Raw genomic sequence first — 22253 nt, 5'->3', positions numbered from 1 at the left:
CTTGGTCTTTATTCCCAGATAAGATAAAGAAGGCATTCTAAGACTGTTTTATAGATCTAGGCATATTGCTGCTTTTGTTTTAGGGGAGAGGGTGGTGGTGGTTAAAGCCGCAGTGTTTCCTGGAGTTTCCTGATGTCTCCAAATGGATGCAACTTAGAAGAAGACATTTCTGGCTTTATATCAGTCAGTTTTGAGTATGGGAGCTACCTTCCAACTGCACTTTCCATGCAAATGTCTTATTTCTTATCAAAATAATAGATATGTGTTCTATGATCCAGGACAATTACAATTTTTTCTGGAAGGAAAACTGTCTCTAGGATCCTTAATAGTGCCAATATTTAGGGGCACTGTCCAATTAAATGTTGCTGAATATCAGTTGCTAGGCAGGCAAAAAATCACTTTTAAACAAGCAGGAGTCTCCCCTGCCCTCTTAAATCGCTTTTAAACAAGCAGGAGTCTCCCCTGCCATCTTAAACCGCTTTTAAACAAGCAGGAGTCTCTCCTGCCCACTTAAATCGCTTTTAAACAAGCAGGAGTCTCTCCTGCCCACTTAAATCGCTTTTAAACAAGCAGGAGTCTCTCCTGCCCACTTAAATCACTTTTAAAAAAAGCAGGAGTCTCTCCTACCTACTTAAATGACTTTGAATACAACCCATTTATCATTCTGGTAGTTGAGTTTGCTTTCTTTTTCTTAAACGTTTTAAAAACAATAATCTCTATAGCTCACCTTAGTACCGACTGTCCTTAGGAAGGTTTAATGAAGAAGCAAAGCAAAAGCAAAAAAAATCATTAGGAGAAACATGAGATTAGTAGAAAGGTTAAGGTCTGTAAAACAGCGAGGACAAGACAACACAGAGCAGGCAAAGAGCTACTTGTATTTCGATAGAGCCAGGTTTGTCATCGAACAAACTTCTCCTTAGGGATGAACCTTTTTACCTTCTATTTCATTTCATTAATTCACACACATTTTGGTTTGTTTAACGCATAAAAGTCAGTCAGTTTAATCTCCTTAAAAATGAATGCTGGCATGTAAACATCAAAGAAATGCACATTTCAAAATGAAATGAATGGCAAAATGTTTAAAAATAAAATTAAGAAAATGCGAGATTGACACCAAGTGAGTACGAAGGGTATGAGGTGATGATGGGTAGAACAAAGTTAACAGGGCCCGTCAAGATCAAAGTTAAACTCCAAGTCTGAATTCCACTCTAGCCCCTGGGTTTTGCAGTGCTAGTTATTCCAGTGCAATTCAAATGTTATTTTATTCTAAAGCAGAATTAGGTAAATTAATACTGCAGAGTACATTCACTGTTCATCCTACACTCTGCTTTCTCCTTTCATATGACGCATATACCAGAATGTAGGGTTTTGCGATTTCAGGTTTCAACCAATAAAACTACAGTAGTACCTTGGATTACGAGTATAATCCGTTCCAGGAGCATGCTCGTAATCCAAAATGCTCATTTATCAAAGTGAGTTTCCCCATAGGAAATAATGGAAACTCGCTTTGATGCATTCCCCCCCCCTCCCCGAGAACCGGCATTGCTCCCCTCGAAGGCCCCCCCTGATTTTCATTTTTTTAACTCAGGTGTTCTATCCGTGCTTAATGTTACATGTACAGCGCTGCGTATGCCTTTCAGCGCTATAGAAATGATAAATAGTGGTACAGTGGTACCTCAGTTTACGAGTGCACCGGTTTGCGAGTGTTTTGCAAGACAAGCAAAACATTTGCAAAATCGGTGCCTCGGAAACCGAGCATGGCTCGATTTACGAGCACCCCCCCTCCCTGCCTCGAACTGGCACCCCCTCCCCGCCACGATCTGACCCCCCCCCCGCCACGATTGGGCACCCCCCCGATACGACCCGACATCCCCTCCGACACAATTGGGCACCCCCCCCGCCGCTTCTTACCCTCATGTGGGCACTCTAGAAGATCGGACTCCTCGTCTGCTGGGCCTTGAGCATCTGAGCATGCTCAAGGCCTGCGAGTTCACGTTCACGTTCAGAACGTGAACTCGCAGGCCCAGCAGACGAGGGCCGATCTTCAAGAGTGCCCAGATGAGAGTAAGAAGCGGCGTGGGGGTGCCCAATTGTGTCGGGAGGGTGCCCAATCGTGTCGGGGGGTGGGGTCGGATCATGTCGGGGGGGGTGCCCAATCGTGTCGGGGAGGGGGGGGTCGGATCATGTCGGGGGGGGGGTGCCCAATCGTGTTGGGGAGGGGGGGTTGGATCGTGGTGGGGGGTGCCGGTTCGAGGCGGGGGGGGGGGGTGCTCATAAATCGAGCCATGCTCGGTTTCCGAGGCACCGATTTTGCAAATGTTTTGCTTGTCTTGCAAAACACTCGCAAACCGGTGCACTCGTAAACTGAGGTACCACTGTACCACTATTTATAATTTCTATAGCGCTGAAAGGCATACGCAGCGCTGTACATGTAACATTAAGCAAGGATAGAACACCTGAGTTAAAAAAATGAAAATCAGTGCAGTTTTGGAGCGATCAGAAGTGGAAGGATTATGAAGGAGGACATTAGAAGTGACTTTTGTTTCTCCTCAAGGCTGAGGTCAAACCTGTTCTTCAAGTTTAAATATGGTCTGTTAAGGGTGAGAAGGTTTGGATTTATCTGAACCTGGGAAAAGCCACATAAGACCACAGGAAGAAGTTATTGGCTCTATGTCCCAAGGCAGTTCGTGGGCATTTTTAATTTTTTGGGCTCTATGTTACTCCTGTAAATGTCTGATTACATTAAAAGATGTCAAATATACTTTCTACGAGTCTGCCAAGTTAAAATTTTGCTTGGAATCTACATAGCTGCTGGCTTCACGTCTACTTACATAGTAACGTGGAGGGACATTTTTAAATGTGATATTTAATTCTGATTTTTGGAGAAAATGTTCAAAAATCCAGTAGAGAAAATGACCATTTTTAAAGCAGACAAATGCCTTTTTTTTAAAAAAAAATGGCCATTTCCTAGTTGTGTTTGTCCTCAATGCATCTATCGCTTTGAACCATTTGCGATAAAAACAAAAATAGCGGCCCAAAGAAAAATGCACAACAGCAGCCATTGTCAGACTGGCCGCACAGATGTCTCAGCAGAGCAATGAGGCACCCTAGAGGCACTGCAGTGAACTTCACATGAAAGGCCTAGGTACACATCTTATCATAGTGTACGGTAAGCCCTCCAAAACTCACCCACAATCCACTTTCCAACTGTAAACCTCCCTAATAGCCTGTATGCCTGCAGGTGTCACCTATATGGCCGTACAATAAATATGTGGTGGGTTTTGGTGGACTCACCACTTATTCATTATTGAAACAGGTCTAGCCTCAAATAGGGTTATCAGACGTCCCGGGACGGCTTTTCAAAACCCTAATCTTGCCCAAAACACGACCCCAACACCCCCCTTAGATTTAGACGCGCTTCAGACAAAACAGCATAGAAAACCATGAAAAAAAACATGCGTTTCCAAAAATGGCAATTTGGATGTTTTAGCAAATGCATTTTGGGGATTTTTCCTCTTTTGAAAATGAGCCCCTATAGTTAGGGTTGCCAGATTTTCCAAACAGAAAATCCGGTCCCATGGCTCCACCCCAGGACCCGCATTGTTCTAGCAGGCCATGCCCCATTCCGCCCCACACCCCGCCCCCCTCAACCCGCACGAGCGACATTGGACGGCATCCGCACATTCGCTGGTTTGACATGATGATGTCACACGCATGCGTGTGATGTCACACGCATGCACAAATGCTGTCCTGACGTCGCTCATTGCCAGAAGCTTTTCCAAACCAGGACAAAGTGCCGGGTTTTGAAAAGTTGTCCAGATCCCCGGACATGTCTGGGTAGATCCGGACATCTGGTAACCCTACCTATGGTAAATGATGGCAGATAAAGACCTGAACGGTCCATTCAGTCTGCCCAACAGTCGCATTCATTATCAAGTTGTGATTAATTTCTTTGGCATTTCCGGGATGCAGAGCATAGAAGTCTTCCTGGCATTGGCCTTAGGTTCCAACTAAAAGAACAAGATCCTTTATCTGAAATTCCAAAAACTGAAATTTGATGTGAACTGGAAGTAATCAATTTCCCCGACATGACAAGTGCTGAAACCAATGCAGGTGCGTATTTTTGTCCTCCCTCCCAGTAGCATCTCTTCTCTGTTGTTGCTGCCAGCCTCTCCCTCACAGAACCAGCAGTTCCTCTGCTGTAAGGTCTCCATCAGCCCAGCAATGTCACAGCTGTCAGCGCGCCCCTCTCTCCCTACCTTCTTTCCCCCACCCCAAAGAGTGACGACCCACCCCCCTCCTGGACCCAGCGGCAGGACCCCCAGGTTGGTTCAGGAGAGATTCTCACTCGCTCCTGGTCAGTGTTGAAAATGGCTGCTGATACTTCCAGTGGAGCGCAGGGAGGAGGTATATACGGTACAGGTACAAGATCCATCCTGAAAACCGAAAAGCTCCAAAAAGTGAAATACGCCAGATCCCAAGGATTTCAGATAAAGGATCTTGTACCTGTATTGGAGTGGGTTTCAACAGCAACTCCATTAATTGGAGCCCAAGGACAATGCCAGGCGGACTTTTATGGTCTATGTCCTGGAAATAAGTGTCACCACCTTTTTGCAAACCAGGGGACCCGACACGATCCGTGTTTCAGTTAACACGCCTTCATCAGGGGTCCCTAATTTGAAAGGTATCGAGTAAAACCGCCACAAAAATAAGCTTAGGCCTGTGTGAAGCAAGCTAAATAAATCGCTGTAGTAGTTAATACGTGTTGTAGACCAGTGGTCCCCAACCCTGTGCTAGAGGACTACCAGGCCAGTCAGGTTTTCAGGATAGCCCTAATGAATATGCATGAGAGAGATTTGCATATAATGGAAGTGAGAGGCATGCAAATCTGCGCCATGCATATTCATTAGGGCTAGCCTGAAAACCCGATTGGCCTGGTGGTCCTCCAGGACAGGGTTGGGAACCACTGCTGTAGACAATTTAATCATGGATTGATAATGACTCTTGGGAAGGCGGGATGGGCCATTCAGGTCTTTATCTGCCATCATTTATCATCATGTTAGTAGATGTGAAGCCGGCAGCTACATAGATTCAAAGCAAAATTTTAATTTGGAAGACTTATAAGAAAATGCATTTGGCATCTTTTAATGTAAGCAAATATTTCCAGGAGGTATATAGAACAAAAGAAGCCCCGAGAAGAACTCCTTGAGACCAGTGGCGTTGCAAGGGTGAGAGGCGCCCGGGGCAGTGGTGACCCTCCCCCGCCTCCCCATCCGTTCCTTCCCTGCCCCCTCCTGCTGCGTGTTCCCCTTCCTTTCCCCGTACCTCCTTAATGTTTGTGGCGGGAGCAACAACCCAAACCGGCTGCTCACGCCAACGTCGGCTCTTCCTCTGATGTCACTTCCTGGGCGTGAGCAGCAGGCTGGGGTTGCTGCTGGTGCCGTGAACGTTAAAAAGGTACGGGGGGAAGGGAAATAGCGCATGGTAGTGGGGGGAGGGGCGTGGAAATTGCAGGGCATATAGTCAAAAACCTCTTCTTTTGCCCAAGTCTGGATACATCCAAAACTTCCCACTTCTACACCGAACATCTTTAAGCTTGAACAGGTGACGGCTACAGCCTCAGCCTTGAGGAGAAACAAAGGCCACTTGAATTGTCCTCCTTTATAATCCTTCCACTTCTGTGACTTAATTGGAAGAATTTCACTACTATAGCCGTAATACGAGGGTGAATCAAAAATTAAAGGCAATTCTTAAATTATGCGATAACCAGAACAGAGCTAGCGAAATGCAACATATGTGCTCATGATTCACAGACAATGGCGCGAAAGACAAAGGCGCGGCCAGACAATTGAGCGCAGTGCGGAGGTGCGCGCCGCTCAAAATTACTGTTTTTAGGGCTCCGACGGGGGGTTTTGTTGGGGAACCCCCCCCCCCACTTTACTTAATAGACATGGCGCCGGCGTTATGGGGGGTTGTAACCCTCCACATTTTACTTAAACTTAACTTTTTCCCTAAAAACAGGGAAAAAGTGAAGTTTTCAGTAAAATGTGGGGGGTTAGAACCCCCCACACCCCCCACAACGCCCCCACAACGCGGCGCGATGTCTATTCCACGCCCCCATCGGAGCCCTAAAAACAGTAATTTTGAGCGGCGCGCGCCTCCGCGCTGCGCTCAATTGTCTGGGCATGCCTTTGTCCCAGCGCGCTTTTGACCTGACACCGTGCTCGTACGCTGCCCGTTGGATAGTTCGTCCATGCACAGTGTAGTGTTCCTTTTCTAGCATTCTGTTCCCCTTCCCCAGTCCTCTCTCACTCTCCTAGGGCTAGATTCACTAAGCTCACCGATTGTGTGCCGACCAGTTTGCGAGCCTTCTCTCACCCGATTCACGAACCTTCTTCCCGATCCGCACCCGATCCGATCTGTACATGCAAAGGAGGGGAAATGGCATGCATAAGTAGGAAGGCAGCGATTCACTAAACAGACGTTGGAACACCGACTGGGCTTGCCGATCCAAAAAGAAGCAACCGCTGAGGACAAGTGGCTCACGTCCTTGCCGACTGTCCTGCTCTCTGCCGCCCTGTCGACTCTTCTGCTCTCTGCCGCCCTGAAATTTGTCCCTACAGTGCAAGCCCGTGGTTTTAACCCACGGGTTAAAAACATGTTCTGTTCCAATAATCTGGCAGTGTTTTCTGTTCCATTAAAGCCCCCCCTCCCCCCTCCTGTTTTGACCTCGCTTGTGCAGACAACAAGCGTATGTGCGGATCGCATCTACAGGCAAAGAAGATGGTCCGCGCATGCGTCTGGATCGCTCTGCAGCGATCCGTAGGGTCGCTGTGGATCGTGCCTCCGATCACATTAATTTGCACGAGGACTCGTAGTGAATCGGTTGCCCGGCAAGACTCGGCCACGGATCGCCCAACAAAGGTTAGTTTAGTGAATCTAAGCCCTAGTACTCACTCACTCACTCTTCCCCCTGGTTTGTCTTATGTTTTCCACTCAATTTTGAGCCTTTTCGGCACTGTGCCTTCTAAGTGACGGAAACATGCATATTTGATTCAACCAGTAACGATACCCAGAAACAGTTAATACCTCTTGCGCAAAAACACCAACAAACACTGAATTTTTGTACCTTCCAAAGCCCCCTAATTAGCTAAAAAACTAAATACCTAAATGTACAATTTACAACCCCTAGGAACAGAAGCTCTATACAGTATACATACATCATAAGGGCTGTCCCTTTGCTCATCATCCCTTGAGCTTCGGCCATATATCCAAAGTACAGAGAATAAGTGACTCTCATTCTTTTGGGGGAAGGGTGGGGGTGAAAAGGGTGAGAAGCTGGACACTTCCACCTTCTCCTTTACACTTTCAACTCAATCAGAACCAGGTCAACATTATGAGCCTTCATTTGCAAATACTTGGGGTAGGACCACCCTACAGTTATATTCTCCCCACAATTCACCTTCATTCTAATGACAGTCTTTGGCCAAGGTCAAGTGTCAGGTCCTCTTCTAGATCCCTGCCACCATGGGCCTCAACTCTGGCCTAACGTTGCCACCATAGGCCTAACTCTCTATAGCTCACCTAAAGTTGGGTGCTAGGTTGTTGTTGGCTGAGCATGAATTTTATGACGGCGGTTTGGCGCTTAACCTTAGGTGCGAGCACTACTTGTACTAGCTCAATGGCTGGTGTAAATGTTTACACTGAACTGTAGGCAACTATGTGAATAACTGTTAGTGTGAGCGCCAGGCATACCCTTGACCCACCCATGCCCTGTCATTGACCAAGCCCCCCTTTCCAGTTGTACATTTTGGAACTTGCATGCATATTTTGTAGAATACCAAGCAAGGGTAACTATGTGCATAACTGCTAATTGAGACCAATTAGCACCAATTATTCCCATAATTGGCTCCTAATGTGAATTAGCTTATAGCCAGTCAATTAAGTTATGCGAGCAACTATATCTCGGGTACACAACTTTGTATGCTAAGCATTAATTTGGACACACCAGTGTATAGAATGAGAGGGGTAGGTGATACCATTGTTTCCTCTTCCCCTCCCCCCAAGGACTGTGCATGCTGTGTCTACAGCATCCCAAGCCCTGGTCATCCTAGGGGGCAAAATATCATTTGACATGGTGAATAGCTTACCATGGAATGTTCAGTCTTGACTGTTTTGAGCTGTAAGCAGTCCTCTGAGCCTTTGGAGATGCCGTTGGCCTCTGCGTGCTCTCCTGAAAACCTAGTGCTCTGCTTGGCGCTTGCTTCATTCTCCCCGTTTCCCTTAGATGGAGGTGGTCGAGGGTGAACGTCGTTGCGTTGCTTCTTCGTGACGTGAGCCTCAGGCCCATGGACTGTCTTCACGTGTTTCCTGAGGGAGCTAGGGTCGGTGTATCTTTTCGTACAACCGGGTATTTTGCAGACATAGGGTTTCTGTAACAGGACAAAGATAATGCTGAGTCCATGGGTTGCTGCTGGCCCATTGGCAAGAGCTTTATCGATTTCATTAAAGCACATGAAGTTTAGCTTCTTTGGGGTCGAGAGCATAATTTAACTATGTAGTGGGACTCCTACCCAGTTCAATCACACTGTCTGGTACTTGTGACCTGGGCCGGCCGCTGTTGGAAACAGAATACTAGGCTTGATGGACCAAGTATAGGACAATCAAGCCATTGTGACATCACTGATGAGTTTGGCTCTTAGGCATTGGTGGAATGAGGCATTATGATGCCACAATAAGAGCTCTGGAATGTTGCTACTATTTGGGTTTCTGCCAGATACTTGGGACCTGGGTTGGCTACTGCTGGAAACAGGACACTGGGATTGATGGACCTTCAGTCTGTTCCAGTATGGCAGCTCTTATGTTCTTATGTGAGGACAATCAAGCCTTTGTGACATCACTGATGAGTTTGGCTCATAGGCATTGGTGGAATGAGGTATTATGACATCACAATCTCAGCTCTGGAATGTTGCTACTATTTGGGTTTCTGCCAGATACTTAGGACCTGGGTTGACTACTGTTGGAAACAGGATACTGGGCTTGATGGACCTGCAGTCTGTCCCAGTATGGCAGCTTTTATGTTATGTTCTTATTCAGTTGCAGTTAATGAAACAGTACACTGAATATCATGTGTGACCTTTGTGACATTGTTTAATTAGCACCACATGGAACACACATCAGAAGGTGTCTGGGCAATCCCGAAATTCAGTGCTGGTGCCCAAATAACTATCCAGGCACGTGCACCAGTCCTTGCTTGCCCAGATTAGTTATCCAGGATACAAGTACCGAATATTGGAGGGACCCAGACAAATTCTAACGGCCAGTTGGTGCAGGTGGTCAGAAATGTCAATATCTGCTCTCGGATCTGCCCATGAAGGTCATCGTTTCAAAGATGTTGACTGCCAAGGGCTAAATTTTGACTGGTATCAGTGGTGTAGTAAAGGGGGAGGAGGCCTGCCCCGGGTGCCGTCTTGATGGGGGCACCGGCACCTCTACACCCCTCGCGCCATACTCACATTCTCCTGTCCCCCCCACCCCGTACCTCTTTTAAATTTTCGCTTGCGTGAGCAACTTCTCAGGCCCGCTGCTTGCGCCGACCTGGCTCCCCTCTGAAATCACTTCCAGGTTGCAGGGCCAGGAAGTTACATCAGAGGAAAAGCCAACAATGGCGCGAGCAGCAGGCCATAGAAGCTGCTCGCACTGCCAATGATTTAATGAGGTACCGGAGGGAGGGGGAGGGGGGAAGGACAAAGGGCAAAGGGATGGTGCGAGTGTGGCATGGGGGGCACGGAGGAAGCCAGGGGACAGGCAGAGAGGAGGGTGTGCCCCCAGGCGCCTCCTACTCTCCCTTTGCCACTGGGTATAGTAAGGAGGGGAAGCGGACCATCCTGGGCACAGTTTTCATGGGGGTGCTGGCGTTTCTCCTCCTCTCCACCCCCCGTACCCCTTTAAACATTTCACAGCATGAACAGCATCTTCTACTTCCTGCTCGCGCCAGCCTCGGCTCCCTTCTGACATCACTTCCTGGTCACTGAACCAGGACGTGACATTAGAAGGGAGCCAAGGCCAGCGCGAGCATCAAGTGGAAGATGCTGCTTGCGTCGGCGAACGTTTCAAGAGGTACATGGGGGCGGGGATTGCTCAAGTGGTGGGGAAGAAGAGTTGGGGGGCACATGGCAGGGCAATGCCGTGCATCTCCCTCGATACGCTACTGACCAGCATGTCTTAATAAATTACAAAAAACAACAATAAAGGCGACCAATGGTGTTCAGGCTCTTTTTATTGCGATTGACTCAACACGGTCGTGTTTCGGCTCACGAGGGGTCTGCCTCAGGAGTTGTGCAGTTAAGTCGTGATAGACAAAATCACAACGCTCCTTTACTCACCATGGAAAGTGCTACTCCGTATAAAACCTACATATGCGGCTGAACTGCTGGCTTGAAGAACCAACGTGTGCTGCTGTCCCGTGCCGAGTCAATCACAATAAAGAGACTGAACACCACCGGTCACCTTTGTTGCTATTTTTTTGCTATTCACAGTTGTGAAGGCAGATTCTCCTGTTCGTATTCCTTAATAAATGACAAATCAGAGAAGATGACAAGGCCTAGAGCTGTTAGAAACATAGAAATAGACGGCAGATAAGGGCCACGGCCCACCAAGTCTGCCCACCCCAATAACCCTCCCCTACCTTTCTCTGTGAAGAGATCCCACGTGGCGATCCCATTTTGACTTAAAATCAGGCACGCTCCTGGCCTCGACCACCTGCAGTGGAAGATTATTCCAGTGATCAACCACCCTCTCGGTGAAGAAGTATTTCCTGGTGTCACCGTGTAGTTTTCCGCCCCTGATTTTCCACGGATGCCCTCTTGTTGCCGTGGGGCCTTTGAAACAGAAGATATCCTCCTCCACCTCTATACGGCCCGTGAGATATTTGAACGTCTCGATCATGTCCCCCCTCTGTTATGTCTCTCTGATAGTTCATGCTGACTTGGAATGAGGAATAAGTTTACGCTTTTCCAGGAAACAACAACGATAAAAAGAGACGCATCTGGCCCTTGAAATCATCTGTCCCAGGCTAACTGGGCATATTCAGTGGCACTTAGCTATATATGGTGCTGCTGAAAATGCCCAGTTAGCACCCAACCCAAAACCAGCTGTTTTGCGGGCAGAGTTGGCACTTAGCCAGTTGTTTGTCAATATTCCAGCATTTAACCAGCCAAGGTAACTGCATAAATCGGACCCCAGAAAAGCCAATCCTGTCTTTATGGGGTTCACCATAACCAGTTAGGTGATGGATATGTCACTCTTAACTGGCTATATTTTCACCGATCCCATATAAAGTTTAAGTGCGCGTGTGTCGTTTTAAAATTCCTCTATGGAATATTTGATCCTTCAATCCCTCTATGTTTCAATGAACATAAGCAATACCTCCGCTGGGTCAGACCTGAGGTCTATAGTGCCCAGCAGTCCGCTCATGCGGCGGCCCAACAGGTCCAGGACCTGTGCAGTAATCCTCTATCTATACCCCTCTATCCCCTTTTCCAGCAGGAAATTGTCCAATCCTTTCTTGAACCCCAGTACTGTACTCTGCCCTATTACGCCCTCTGGAAGCACATTCCAAGTGTCCACCACACGTTGGGTAAAGAAGAACTTCCTAGCATTTGTTTTGAATCTGTCCCCTTTCAACTTTTCCGAATGCCCTCTTGTTCTTTTATTTTGTGAAAGTTTGAACAATCTGTCCCTCTCTACTCTCTCTATGCCCTTCATGATCTTGTAAGTCTCTATCATATCCCCTCTAAGTCTCCTCTTCTCCAGGGAAAAGAGTCCCAGTTTTTCCAATCTCTCAGCTATTACATCTTGCCATTCAAGGATTACAACAATTTATAAATTATCATTTCCATCCTCTAGAGCAGGGCTGCCCAAGTCCGGTCCTCGAGATCTACTGGCAGGTCAGGTTTTCAGGATATCCACAATGAACATGCAAGAGAGAGATTTGCATATCAAGAAGGCAGTGCAGGCAAATCTCTCATGCATATTCATTATGGATATCCTGAAAACCTGGCCTGCCAGTAGATCTCGAGGACCGGACTTGGGCAGACCTGCTCTAGAGCAGTGGTTCCCAACCCTGTCCTAGAGGAACACCAGGCCAATTGGGTTTTCAGGCTAGCCCTAATGAATATGCATGAAGCAAATTTGCATGCTTATCACTTCCATCATATGCAAATCTCTCTCATGCATATTCATTAGGGCTAGCCTGAAAACCCGATTGGCCTGGTGTTCCTCCAGGACAGGGTTGGGAATCACTGCTCTAGAGCAGTGTTCTTCAACCTTTTTACACCTGTGGACCGGCGGAAATAAAATAATTATTTCGTGGACCGGCAAACTACTAAGACTAAAATTTTTTTAAAAACCATCGCCGCCCCATCCCCGCGAGCTCGGTCCCACAAACCATCTGATCCCATCTGCACAAGCCTCAAATAGTTATGATTTTATATTGAACATATTTTATTAAAGTATAAAAAGAAACAATATTCTATACAATTGTCATTTTATAAATACAAATAATACAGGGTAAAGATTAACAAAACCCCTGTCTCCCCTCCCCTTCACATATATCCCCTCTACTATCAAGAAAACTGAATAAGCCAAATTATTACAGAATGCTACACAAATATCATGTAATAGAATACCACAGTCACACATGACAGGAATGGTGTTAGGGGAGTGGAACTAGGGCAACTGCCTCTTGGTCAGAGAGAGCCCTAAGCCAGCTGGAAGCTAAAGAGGCACTGCCTGGGCTTTGCACTCCCCAGTTATGTCTAGCAAGATACATATTTCAAATCTGATATATTTGAATCACAAGATAGAAATAAAATTATTTTTTCTACCTTTTGTCGTCTCTGGTTTCTGCTTTCATTGCCTTTTCACTCTCTTCCATCCTGCGTCTGCCCTAAGAACATAAGAACATAAGAATTGCCACTGCTGGGTCAGACCAGTGGTCCATCATGCCCAGCAGTCTGCTCACGCGGCGGCCCTCTGGTCTAAGACCAGCACCCTAACTGAGACTAGCCCTACCAGCGCACGTTCTTGTTCAGCAGGAACTTATCTAACTTTGTCTTGAATCCTTGGAGGGTGTTTTCCCCTATAACAGCCTCTGGAAGAGCGTTCCAGATTTCTACCACTCTCTGGGTGAAGAAGAACTTCCTTACGTTTGTACAGAATCTACCCCCTTTCAACTTTAGAGAGTGCCCTCTCGTTCTCCCTACCTTGGAGAGGGTGAATAGTGTTTTATCTACTAAGTCTATTCCTTCAGTATCTTGAATGTTTCGATCATGTCCCGTCTTAATCTCCTCTGTTCGAGGGAGAAGAGGCCCAGTTTCTCTAATCTTTCGCTGTACGGCAGCTCCTCCAACCCCTTAAACCGTCTTAGTTGCTCTTCTCTGTACCCTTTCGAGTAGTACCGTGTCCTTCTTCATGTACGGTGACCAGTGCTGGACACAGTACTCCAGATGAGGGCATACCATGGCCCGGTACAGCGGCATGATAACCTTCTCTGTCTCTTCAGTCCAGCATCTGCCCCTTCCATCTATCCTCCTGCTCCCCCCCCCCCCAATTTGGTCTGGCATCCATCATCTTCCTTCTGTTCCCCTCATGGTCTGGCATCTCTGTCCTTCCCTCCCCCCTGTGATTTTTAGCATCTCTCTTCTCATTTCCTCCACTCAGATCTGATATTGTTCTCTGCTCTCTCTTCCCTTTTCTTCTCTGGTCTTCCTTCTCTATTTTCTGCCTCCATCTAAATTAAATTATTTCTTACTATTTAGTCCTGTTTCCCTCTTTTCACTGTATCTACCCACAGCTTGTCACCCCTTTCCCTCACCCCTCCATTATCTTACTATTTTCTTCCCCCTTTATTTATCTCCTTCCATCCAGTATGTGTTCTTTCCCCACTTCCATTCAGCATCTGCTCTCCCCTCTCAACTGACATCCATCTGCCTTCTGCTCTCTCCCCCTTCTTCTCACTTCCATCATCTGTCCCCTTCTCTCTCTCCTCTCCTCCATTCCATCATCTGCTCCTTCTCTCTCTCCCCCCCCCCCTCCAACTTCCATTATCTGCCCCCTTCCCCTCCCCTTTCCCGGTCACTTTCTTTCCCCTGAGGTGGCTCATGTCAGAGGGGAAGCTTTGGCCGAGCAGAACCGCTTGCAAGGAACAGTGGAACTTACTTGATTGATGTCGATGCTGGGGCCCGTTGCCGTTTGAAGAAGAAAAAAAAAAAGGTGGAAAAAAGGGACCTGCAAAGGCGAGAGGAAGGGAAACCTTCAGGACAGCTGCTCTTTGCCCTCCTTCAGTGACCCAAGAATCCAGACCAGCAGCGGCAGCTCTGTATATTTTAACTTCGGCACAGAGCTGCCCCTAATCAATAGTTTAGCGCGGTTTCATGAGGCAGCTTCGGGGCCTTTGCTAGGCCGGCCCGCTTCGATGATGCGATGTGGGCCGGCCTAGCAAAGGCCCCGAAGCTGCCTCATGAAACCGCGCTAAACTATTGATTAGGGGCACTCTGTGCCGAAGTTAAAAAATATACAGAGCTGCCGCTGCTGGTCTGGAGGTGCGGAGACAAGGCATGAGGCAAACGCGGTGGAAGGCAGGAGTCCCGGCGAAGGGCAGGAGTCCCGGGCACCGAGCGACTGCAACAGGAAGTTGCAAGTCAGCTGACGCCGGCCTTTCGTTGTGGCGGGGACCGAATCCTTCGCGGACCGGCAAGATTTTTTTGCGGACCGACACCGGTCCGCGGACCGGCGGTTGAAGAACTGTGCTCTAGAGGACTTAAATGTGCCAGGTAAGCTTAGTAAATCTATGGCAATTAAATTGGTGGAGATCTGGAACAATACTCCCAGATTCTTTAAGACTTTTAGGTTACAGCAATTTCGGAAAGATTTAAAAACTTAAGGATATAAGCAGTGCCTCTGCTGGGTCAGACCAGAGATCCATCATGTCTAGCAGTCCGCTCACGCGGAGCCCATCAGGTTCTATTCCCTTTTCCTTCAGGAAATCATCATAATCCCTTCTTGAAAAAAATAAATGATCCTTCCTGTTTACACAATAGTTTTTAAGATCACCAGCTGACAAACTGTAATTAAAGTATATTTTATATTTTTAGCTTTTTTAAATTTCTGTCTTAATCTTAATAAATAGTACTGTTTCAGGAATTGTTATTCTAATAGCACTTTCTCCATATGGTCTATTACTATGTCATTTTATATTTAATAAATTGTAAATCGAGTCGAGCTCCTTCGGGAAATGATCCGGTATATAAACTGAAGATTAGATTAGATAACCAGAAATTCAATGCATTGAATGCCCAGGTCTACTGCGGGCCGTGGTTAGCAAAATATGATTGCTGCCAGCTGAGTATAGGGTCCACCATTTTATAAAAGGATAATAAGCTGCTGCACAGTAAATCATAGGCTAGATTTAAAGGGCTCTGTCGTCTTATAATCAGTGCAATTTGTTTTAATGACATTAACCTGTTTAAAAGCAACATAACTGTGTTTAGTTTGTTTAAACCAACAAAGAGTCAGTCTTCAACGGCATCTAACTGGTTAAGGCCAGAAGCTAACTGGAAAAATGAATCCACTTACAAAATCCCTCCTCTCTCTGGAGACTGACAACATTTTCAGCAGCATGTGATCTCAGCAGGTTTGTTTTTTTAAAAAAATTGCCACTATCTGGAAAGTGAACAGTGCCGAAACTCCAGACAGAGTGGCAACCTCTGGCATTATCGGATCATTGGCATAGCCATGGGTGGGCCCAGCCCACCCAGGGGCCAGCACCTCTATGAGGTAGGTGGAGGATCCTAAGCCCCACCAGCTAAAACTCCAAAAACCTTTCTCCTGGCCTATCATCTCCAGCAGTGAGCAGGCTGCTTGCCTTCCTTCTGACGTAACTTCCTAGTTTTCTGTAGAGTGTGGAGTGCATTAGAAAGAAGGCTGTGAGATTGGCTTTTTGAAAAGTAGGCAGTGGGGGAAGTGGGGGTGGAGTGTGGGGGTGGGAGTAGGTATGGGCCAGATGGGATTTAGATCACCTTGCCTCACCTGGGTGGGAGAGGGAGAAATGGGGGTCTTCCTTCCACCCAACTGGGGTCCAGACCCATACCAAAATTGGGTGTCTGATACACCCCTAGTTCGGATACTTGTGATGTTTGGGTCCACTAGCCAGATAGTTTTAATTCATTTACTTCAGTAACGGTCTTTGTGCTCCCTAAGTTATCTAAGAGTGGACTGAATGTCGCTGTTGTACTGGGTGATTTCTTGGACGGTCCATGCTTAGCCCCAGCGCTTTCTAGGCAGTGCCTGAGTGACCAGCTAATGGTTTTCAGTTGCATCATAGCCACATTGTGCCATTGAAAATCGCTGGATAGCCCTGGCCAGCGACACTTATTCCAGATGGCAGGTGCTGTGATTCGGGTACGTGCTTTTTAAATATTGGGCTATTTTAAGGTCCAGTCACAGTCAGAAAGATTGCAGGTTAACTGGATATTGCCAACATTCATGTGCTTTTCGATTAACTTTAATTGGATACATAGGCTTGCAAATAAAAGAAGCCTAAGATAACTGTATCGTTATCCTGTTATCTTTATGAAGCTATATTTGAAACTCTACAGCTATAGATTCTTTATGAAGCTAAATAAGAATCAGCATTTAGAATCAATGTTTCTTCAACCATAAGATAAGTGAATTCAGAATCTAATCTAATCTTTGGTTTATATACCGGGTCATCTTCCAGTGAAGCTTGACCTCGGTTCACATATAATTAAGACGAGTACATAGCAAAAACATAGAAGAAGAACTAATTAAAAACTAAAGTACATAGAAAAGCATAAGAAAAATAACTACAGTGGTACCTTGGATTACGAGCATAATCCGTTCCAGGAGCATGCTCGTAATCCAAAATGCTCCGTATATCAAGCAAGTTTCCCCATAGGAAGTAAGGGAACATTGCCTTGATATGTTTCCCACCCCAAACCTTCCCCCCCCCCCAACCGCGAACGGGCAACCCTCCCCCCACGATCCGGCACAACCCCCGCCGCCATCGGGCACCCCCCCCCCCCACCACTGAGATCCCCCAACCCACCCGAACCTCTCTTACTTCCTCCGCATCGGCATTGCCGAGCATCAGCATGTCCTGTGCCGGCGCACCATGCTCAAGGCTCGGCACAGGAAGAAGATTTTCGGGACAGGACATGCTGATGCCGGCGATGCCGATGCGGAGGGAAGTAAGGAAGAGGGTTCGGTGGGTTGGGGATCTCAGGTGGCGGCGGCGGGGGGGGGTGCCGGATCACGGGGGGGGGCGCTCGTACAGCGAGGCAAGCTCGGTTTACGAGGCATCAAATCTGCGAATGTTTTGCTCGTCTTGCAAAACACTCGCAAAACCGGTGCACTCGTAAACCGAGGTACCACTGTATAATATTATCATATCATTGAGGCTTTAGTTAAACCATTAAAAAATTGCGAGAACAACAAAGTTTTCAGGAATTACGAAATAATTGCAGCTGGCCTAAAAGCCTAAGGAATCAGGAAGTTCATTCCAGATCTCTACAAACTGGAAAACAAAAGATCGACTGAGCTTCCCAGCAGATTTAATTCCCTTAAAGGAAGGGAAGGCTAACGTATATCTTTGTGTGTTTCTCAAATGGCAAAGTCTAAGGGGATTCCAACATAAGGGGACAAAATGATCAAATATTCCCTAGAGAAGCTTGAAGATTATGCATGCGCGTTTAAACTGGATCCTAAAGCGAACTGGAGCCAGTGAAGCTTTCTCAACAAAGGGGGAACATGATCATACTTTCGTTCCCAAAAAATGAGCTGAGCTGCTGTATTCTGTATTAACATGAAGTCTGCTTAATGCCCAGATAAACTGAGCTACAATAATCTAGCTTAGAAAGCACAGTGGATTGTACCAATACTGAGAAATGTTCTTGATGGAATCTGACCTTCCTCAACATGCGCAGACTAAAAAAACACTTTTTTGTCAAGGAATTTATCTGTATCATGAAATGTAATGATGAGTCCAAGATGGCACCCAGGACTCTATGATGAAAAATCTATGTAAAGCTATACCTGTTTTTAATGTAACAGAGGAAGGGAGGAAGGGAGGTTTCCTAATTCTGGCCCAATCCAAGGGCAATTATGGTTTGGGCAGCGTCAGTTTCATTTGAATAGACAATAATAATAATAATAATAAATAACTTTATTCTTCTATACCGCCATAATCGTGCGACTTCTAGGCGGTTTACAGTCAAGGATGCTGGACATTCAGCGAAATACAATTTGCAGATATTCAGAGGGAATAAAGAGAGCAGAGACCTTAAGAAGGCAATAGTATAAAATACAATTTGCTGATCAAAATATAAGAATAGTACATTTTTAAGCAAAGCCCACAGTTGAAGTTTAGAAACGAAGCAGTCTACACTAGGGACCCAGGATTGTTAAGATCAGGATCAGCTTCTAAGGTCGCATATCCACAATTTGCATATTTGATGAATTATGGAGGTGGAGGGAGACCTACGATTACATAAGGTTCAATCTAGCTGAACAGGTATTTTGCTGGTTTGTTAAAGACTGGTAACCAGTCCAAGGCCTTTCCTCCCTCCAGACCGTAGGAAAAAAAGTGGCCAATAGAACAAATGGAAATCTGGGTATATTTAATAGTAAAAAGCATTATTTATTGAATTTGAGAATTCCACTTTTGGATCTAATTTGGCATTTTGTACTGTGGAAATTTTAAATCCATTTTTCTGGTGTGTTTGCTATAGTATGAACTGGATATCTTATCTGGTTCTTTTCTCACTGGATATGGGGCTCACTGAATAATCCAGCTAAGCTAAGGCCCTCGTTTACTAAGGGCTTAAACCGATAGTGCGCGCTAAACGCTAACGGCGTGCATGTTAGTGCTCTGAATGCGTTAACTGGTTAAGTTCCTATTGGACCGTTAACGTTTAGCGCACGCCTAATTGTGGTAGTCCTATGGAATGCGTTAATGTTTAGCATGCGCTAGACTGGTTGTCTATGGACGCGTTAAAACGTTTAGAGCACACCTAATTGGTTAGCGAACCCTAGTAAAAGAAGGGGTAAGTTCTTGTATTACCTGCTATTTAATTTGCTCATTCTAAACAGTCCATTGTGTGAATGCTTGAACATGTCCTGGGAAAAGGTTGTGGTGACAGAGTTCAAGAATGCATGGGAATAAACACCGAAAAAGGATCATATCCAATTTAAAAGCAAAACTTAAATGACCTCATACCTGGAGTGAGCTTTGACAGCAGATCCAGAGGTTGCAAAGTAGGACTTCTGGGTCTGTGCCCCAGAATTTGTAGGGAGAGACAGAGATCAAGTATGCCACTGTTTAACCATGAAGTGGAAGTTGTGCAGAGAGGCTGTGTTACTATGAGCATATCCAGGTCCCTAGTACTTGGCCAAAACCCAAGGAGTAGCAACATTCCAGCATCTCAAAGAACAGCAAGATTCCGGAACCCCAATAACAGCAACATTCCGGACTGAGATTGTGATGTCATAAATGCCTCAGTCCACAGTGCCCTCAGAGCCAACCTCATCAGTGATGTCACAATGGCTTGATTGTCTTATACTTGGTACATGTAAGAGCATAAGAACAGCCATACTGGGTCAGACCAAAGGTCCATTAAGCCCAGTAGCCCATTCTCATGGTGACCAATCCAGGTCCTTAGTACCTGGCCAAAACCCAAAGAGTAGCAACATTCCAGCATCTCAAAGAACAGCAAGATTTTGGAACTCCAATGAGAGCAACATTCCAGAGCTGTAGATTGGTGATGTCATAATGCCTCAGTCCCAGTGCTCAGAGCCAAACACATCAGGATGTCGACAATGCTTGATTGTCCTATACTTGGTACATGTAAGAGCATAAGAACAGCCTACTGGGTCAGACTAAGAGCCATTCTACGGTGACCAATCCATATCACTAGTACCGTGCCTCTAAGTAGTAGCAACATTCTATGCTACTGTCTTATAATCAGTGTTCACATTGAGTTCTGTAAATGGTCAGGTACCGTGGAAATCAAGATTGTGAAACTTTGAAGCAGATATATCAAATGCGTATTTATTTACGTATCTAGTTCTGCCGGAGTATGTGGTGAAAATCAGTTAGCATTAGCCGGGGTTTAAAAAAATTCTAAAAGGGAAAATCCATATGCCATTATTGAGCTAGCTTGGTGAATCCACTGCTTATTCCTAGGATAAGCAGCAAAAAATCTGTTCATTAGCTTGAGCTGCTAGCTAAGGGGTATTTGGGACCTGGTTTGGTTGCTGTTGGAAACAGGATACCAGTCATGATGGACCTTTTAGTCTGTCCCAGTATGGCAATTCTTATGTTTTCATGTATTTACAGACTGTTACTTCTACTAAAGCACTAATACTAGTTATCAAAGAAGAAGATGACTGTAGGCATTTTCTTCGGTTTTGTGATCCGCCATGAACTCATAAGGGCTTTGGCAGGAATACAAATGGTAACATTATGTAATGTCCAGTTCAAAGAAAAATTATTTCAATATATAGTGCTCCCCCCAATATTCACAGGGGTTCCAGGAACCCCTGCGAATGCTGAAAAACCGCGAATACGGTTTTTAGCGGGGGAGCTATGAGAGGGCAGCCGGAGAGGCAGGAGAGGGCAGCCGGAGTGCCGGCGAGTGAAGGAAATCACTCCTGATTGGTGAGGGCCCGACTTTAGTACAGGGAAGAAGCGGTCGGAGCATACCGTGAGTGATTTCCTACACTCGCTGGCGCTCCGACTGCCATCTCCTGCCTCTCCACCCGGTCATATCGTGGTCGGAAAGATACCGCGAATGACTGGGGCCGCGAATTCGCGGGGGGAGCACTGTATTAGAGGTTAGGACCATATATGGAACAATAAAAGTTATGCTATAATAAAACATACAAAAACTGAAGGCAGAAAGACCATAATGGCCTATCTTGTCTGCCTACCCGTGCCATCTATTTCTCTTCTCTCTTCTCGAGATTTTTATTTATGTAAAATTTTTATATCCCGCATGTTCAAAGTTCCATGCGGGTTCCAGATATAACATACAACAATTGTGGGAGTGTGTGGCTACAGCCTCAGCACCCCAAGGTTGTGGATTCAAATCCCATGCTGATCCTTGTGATCCTGGGCTAGTTACTTAATCCCCCCATTGCCCCAGGTACTACATTTCTGATCAAATAACATGCTCTCTTTAACTTTGTCTCCGGCTAATATTAAGCCACATTTGGAGCCTGCTAACTGATCCTTAATCCCTTCTTCCATTTTGCTCCTGGAAAACTGCACCTTTACATCTCCTGGGTTTATAAAAAGAAACTTTCTTATAAATGTTAAAACCAATGTTATCTGGATATTTTACAAAGTATTATATTTTCTTATGGCTTTTCTGTTTTCTTGTAGGCCCAATGACACATTGTCAACAACTTAACAACCGACAGCTTAACTATAAAAGGCAAAGTGAAGTGTTCTGTGGTGAAGAGAGCTTTATACCTCGTTGGAGTGGGTTCTGTTCTGTGTTTGGCCCGGTCTGAGGCGTTGGAAAATGGCTTTAGTGCAGCCTTCATGCTCACACACATATGGCTTCTCTCCAGTATGGGACCGCAGGTGCGTCTTCAAATTCTCCAGCCGGGAATAAAGGCTTTGAAGCATTCCTTCAAACAAAAATAGCAGCAGAAAAAGTAGAGGGCTTTTATTCCACAAGAAGTACAGGCACACAGACGCTTGTTCTGCTTCAGAATCAGTATCAGCAATTTTGTACTCCACATTCCGCACTTGCGAAAACCCGACTAGCTTTGAAGCATGTTATAATCATGGTGTGGGCCCATTTCCTACAAGGGACTGAGGGTTAAATCCTGACCTTATGAGCTAAAAACAAGCACATAAAGACACTAAACCTTGAGGCATCACACGCCAAGGGCTGTACTTCTGGAGAATAAATCAACTTCCCACACAAAGGGGAAAAGTGTTCTAGGAGTTCATTACTAGAAATATGGCATGCAAATCTACCACGGACATTGCTTGGGGTTGGAGAATATCCAGCTACGGTCGTCCACACAGTGCTAAGCTTGGATTTCAGTGAACCGTTACAGGAAGGTTAAATCCACCAACTTTGCAAATAGCTCTATGGTATTATGTGCAGTGAGGGTCTTATTTTAATTTCATGCCATGGAAATCAAGCTCCTTTTACGAA

At 46.0% G+C, this 22253-nt stretch overlaps 1 protein-coding gene across 1 annotated transcript in view; it reads right to left on the bottom strand.

Moving 5' to 3' along the window:
- GLI2 (GLI family zinc finger 2) overlaps positions 1–22253 on the bottom strand; it is a 519949-nt gene that overhangs the window by 11626 nt on the left and 486070 nt on the right. The window contains exons 11-12 of the mRNA XM_033946106.1: positions 21554–21714; positions 8151–8432 (exon numbers count right to left, since the gene is read on the bottom strand). Of these exons, the coding sequence (XP_033801997.1) occupies positions 8151–8432; positions 21554–21714 (443 nt within the window). The remainder of the gene's footprint in view (positions 1–8150; positions 8433–21553; positions 21715–22253) is intronic.

The sequence above is a fragment of the Geotrypetes seraphini genome, chromosome 5 (assembly GCF_902459505.1).
Source record: "Geotrypetes seraphini chromosome 5, aGeoSer1.1, whole genome shotgun sequence".
Taxonomy (NCBI): domain Eukaryota; kingdom Metazoa; phylum Chordata; class Amphibia; order Gymnophiona; family Dermophiidae; genus Geotrypetes; species Geotrypetes seraphini.
Note: the sequence above shows the minus strand (reverse complement) of the source record. Positions and strands in the feature narration are given on the sequence as shown.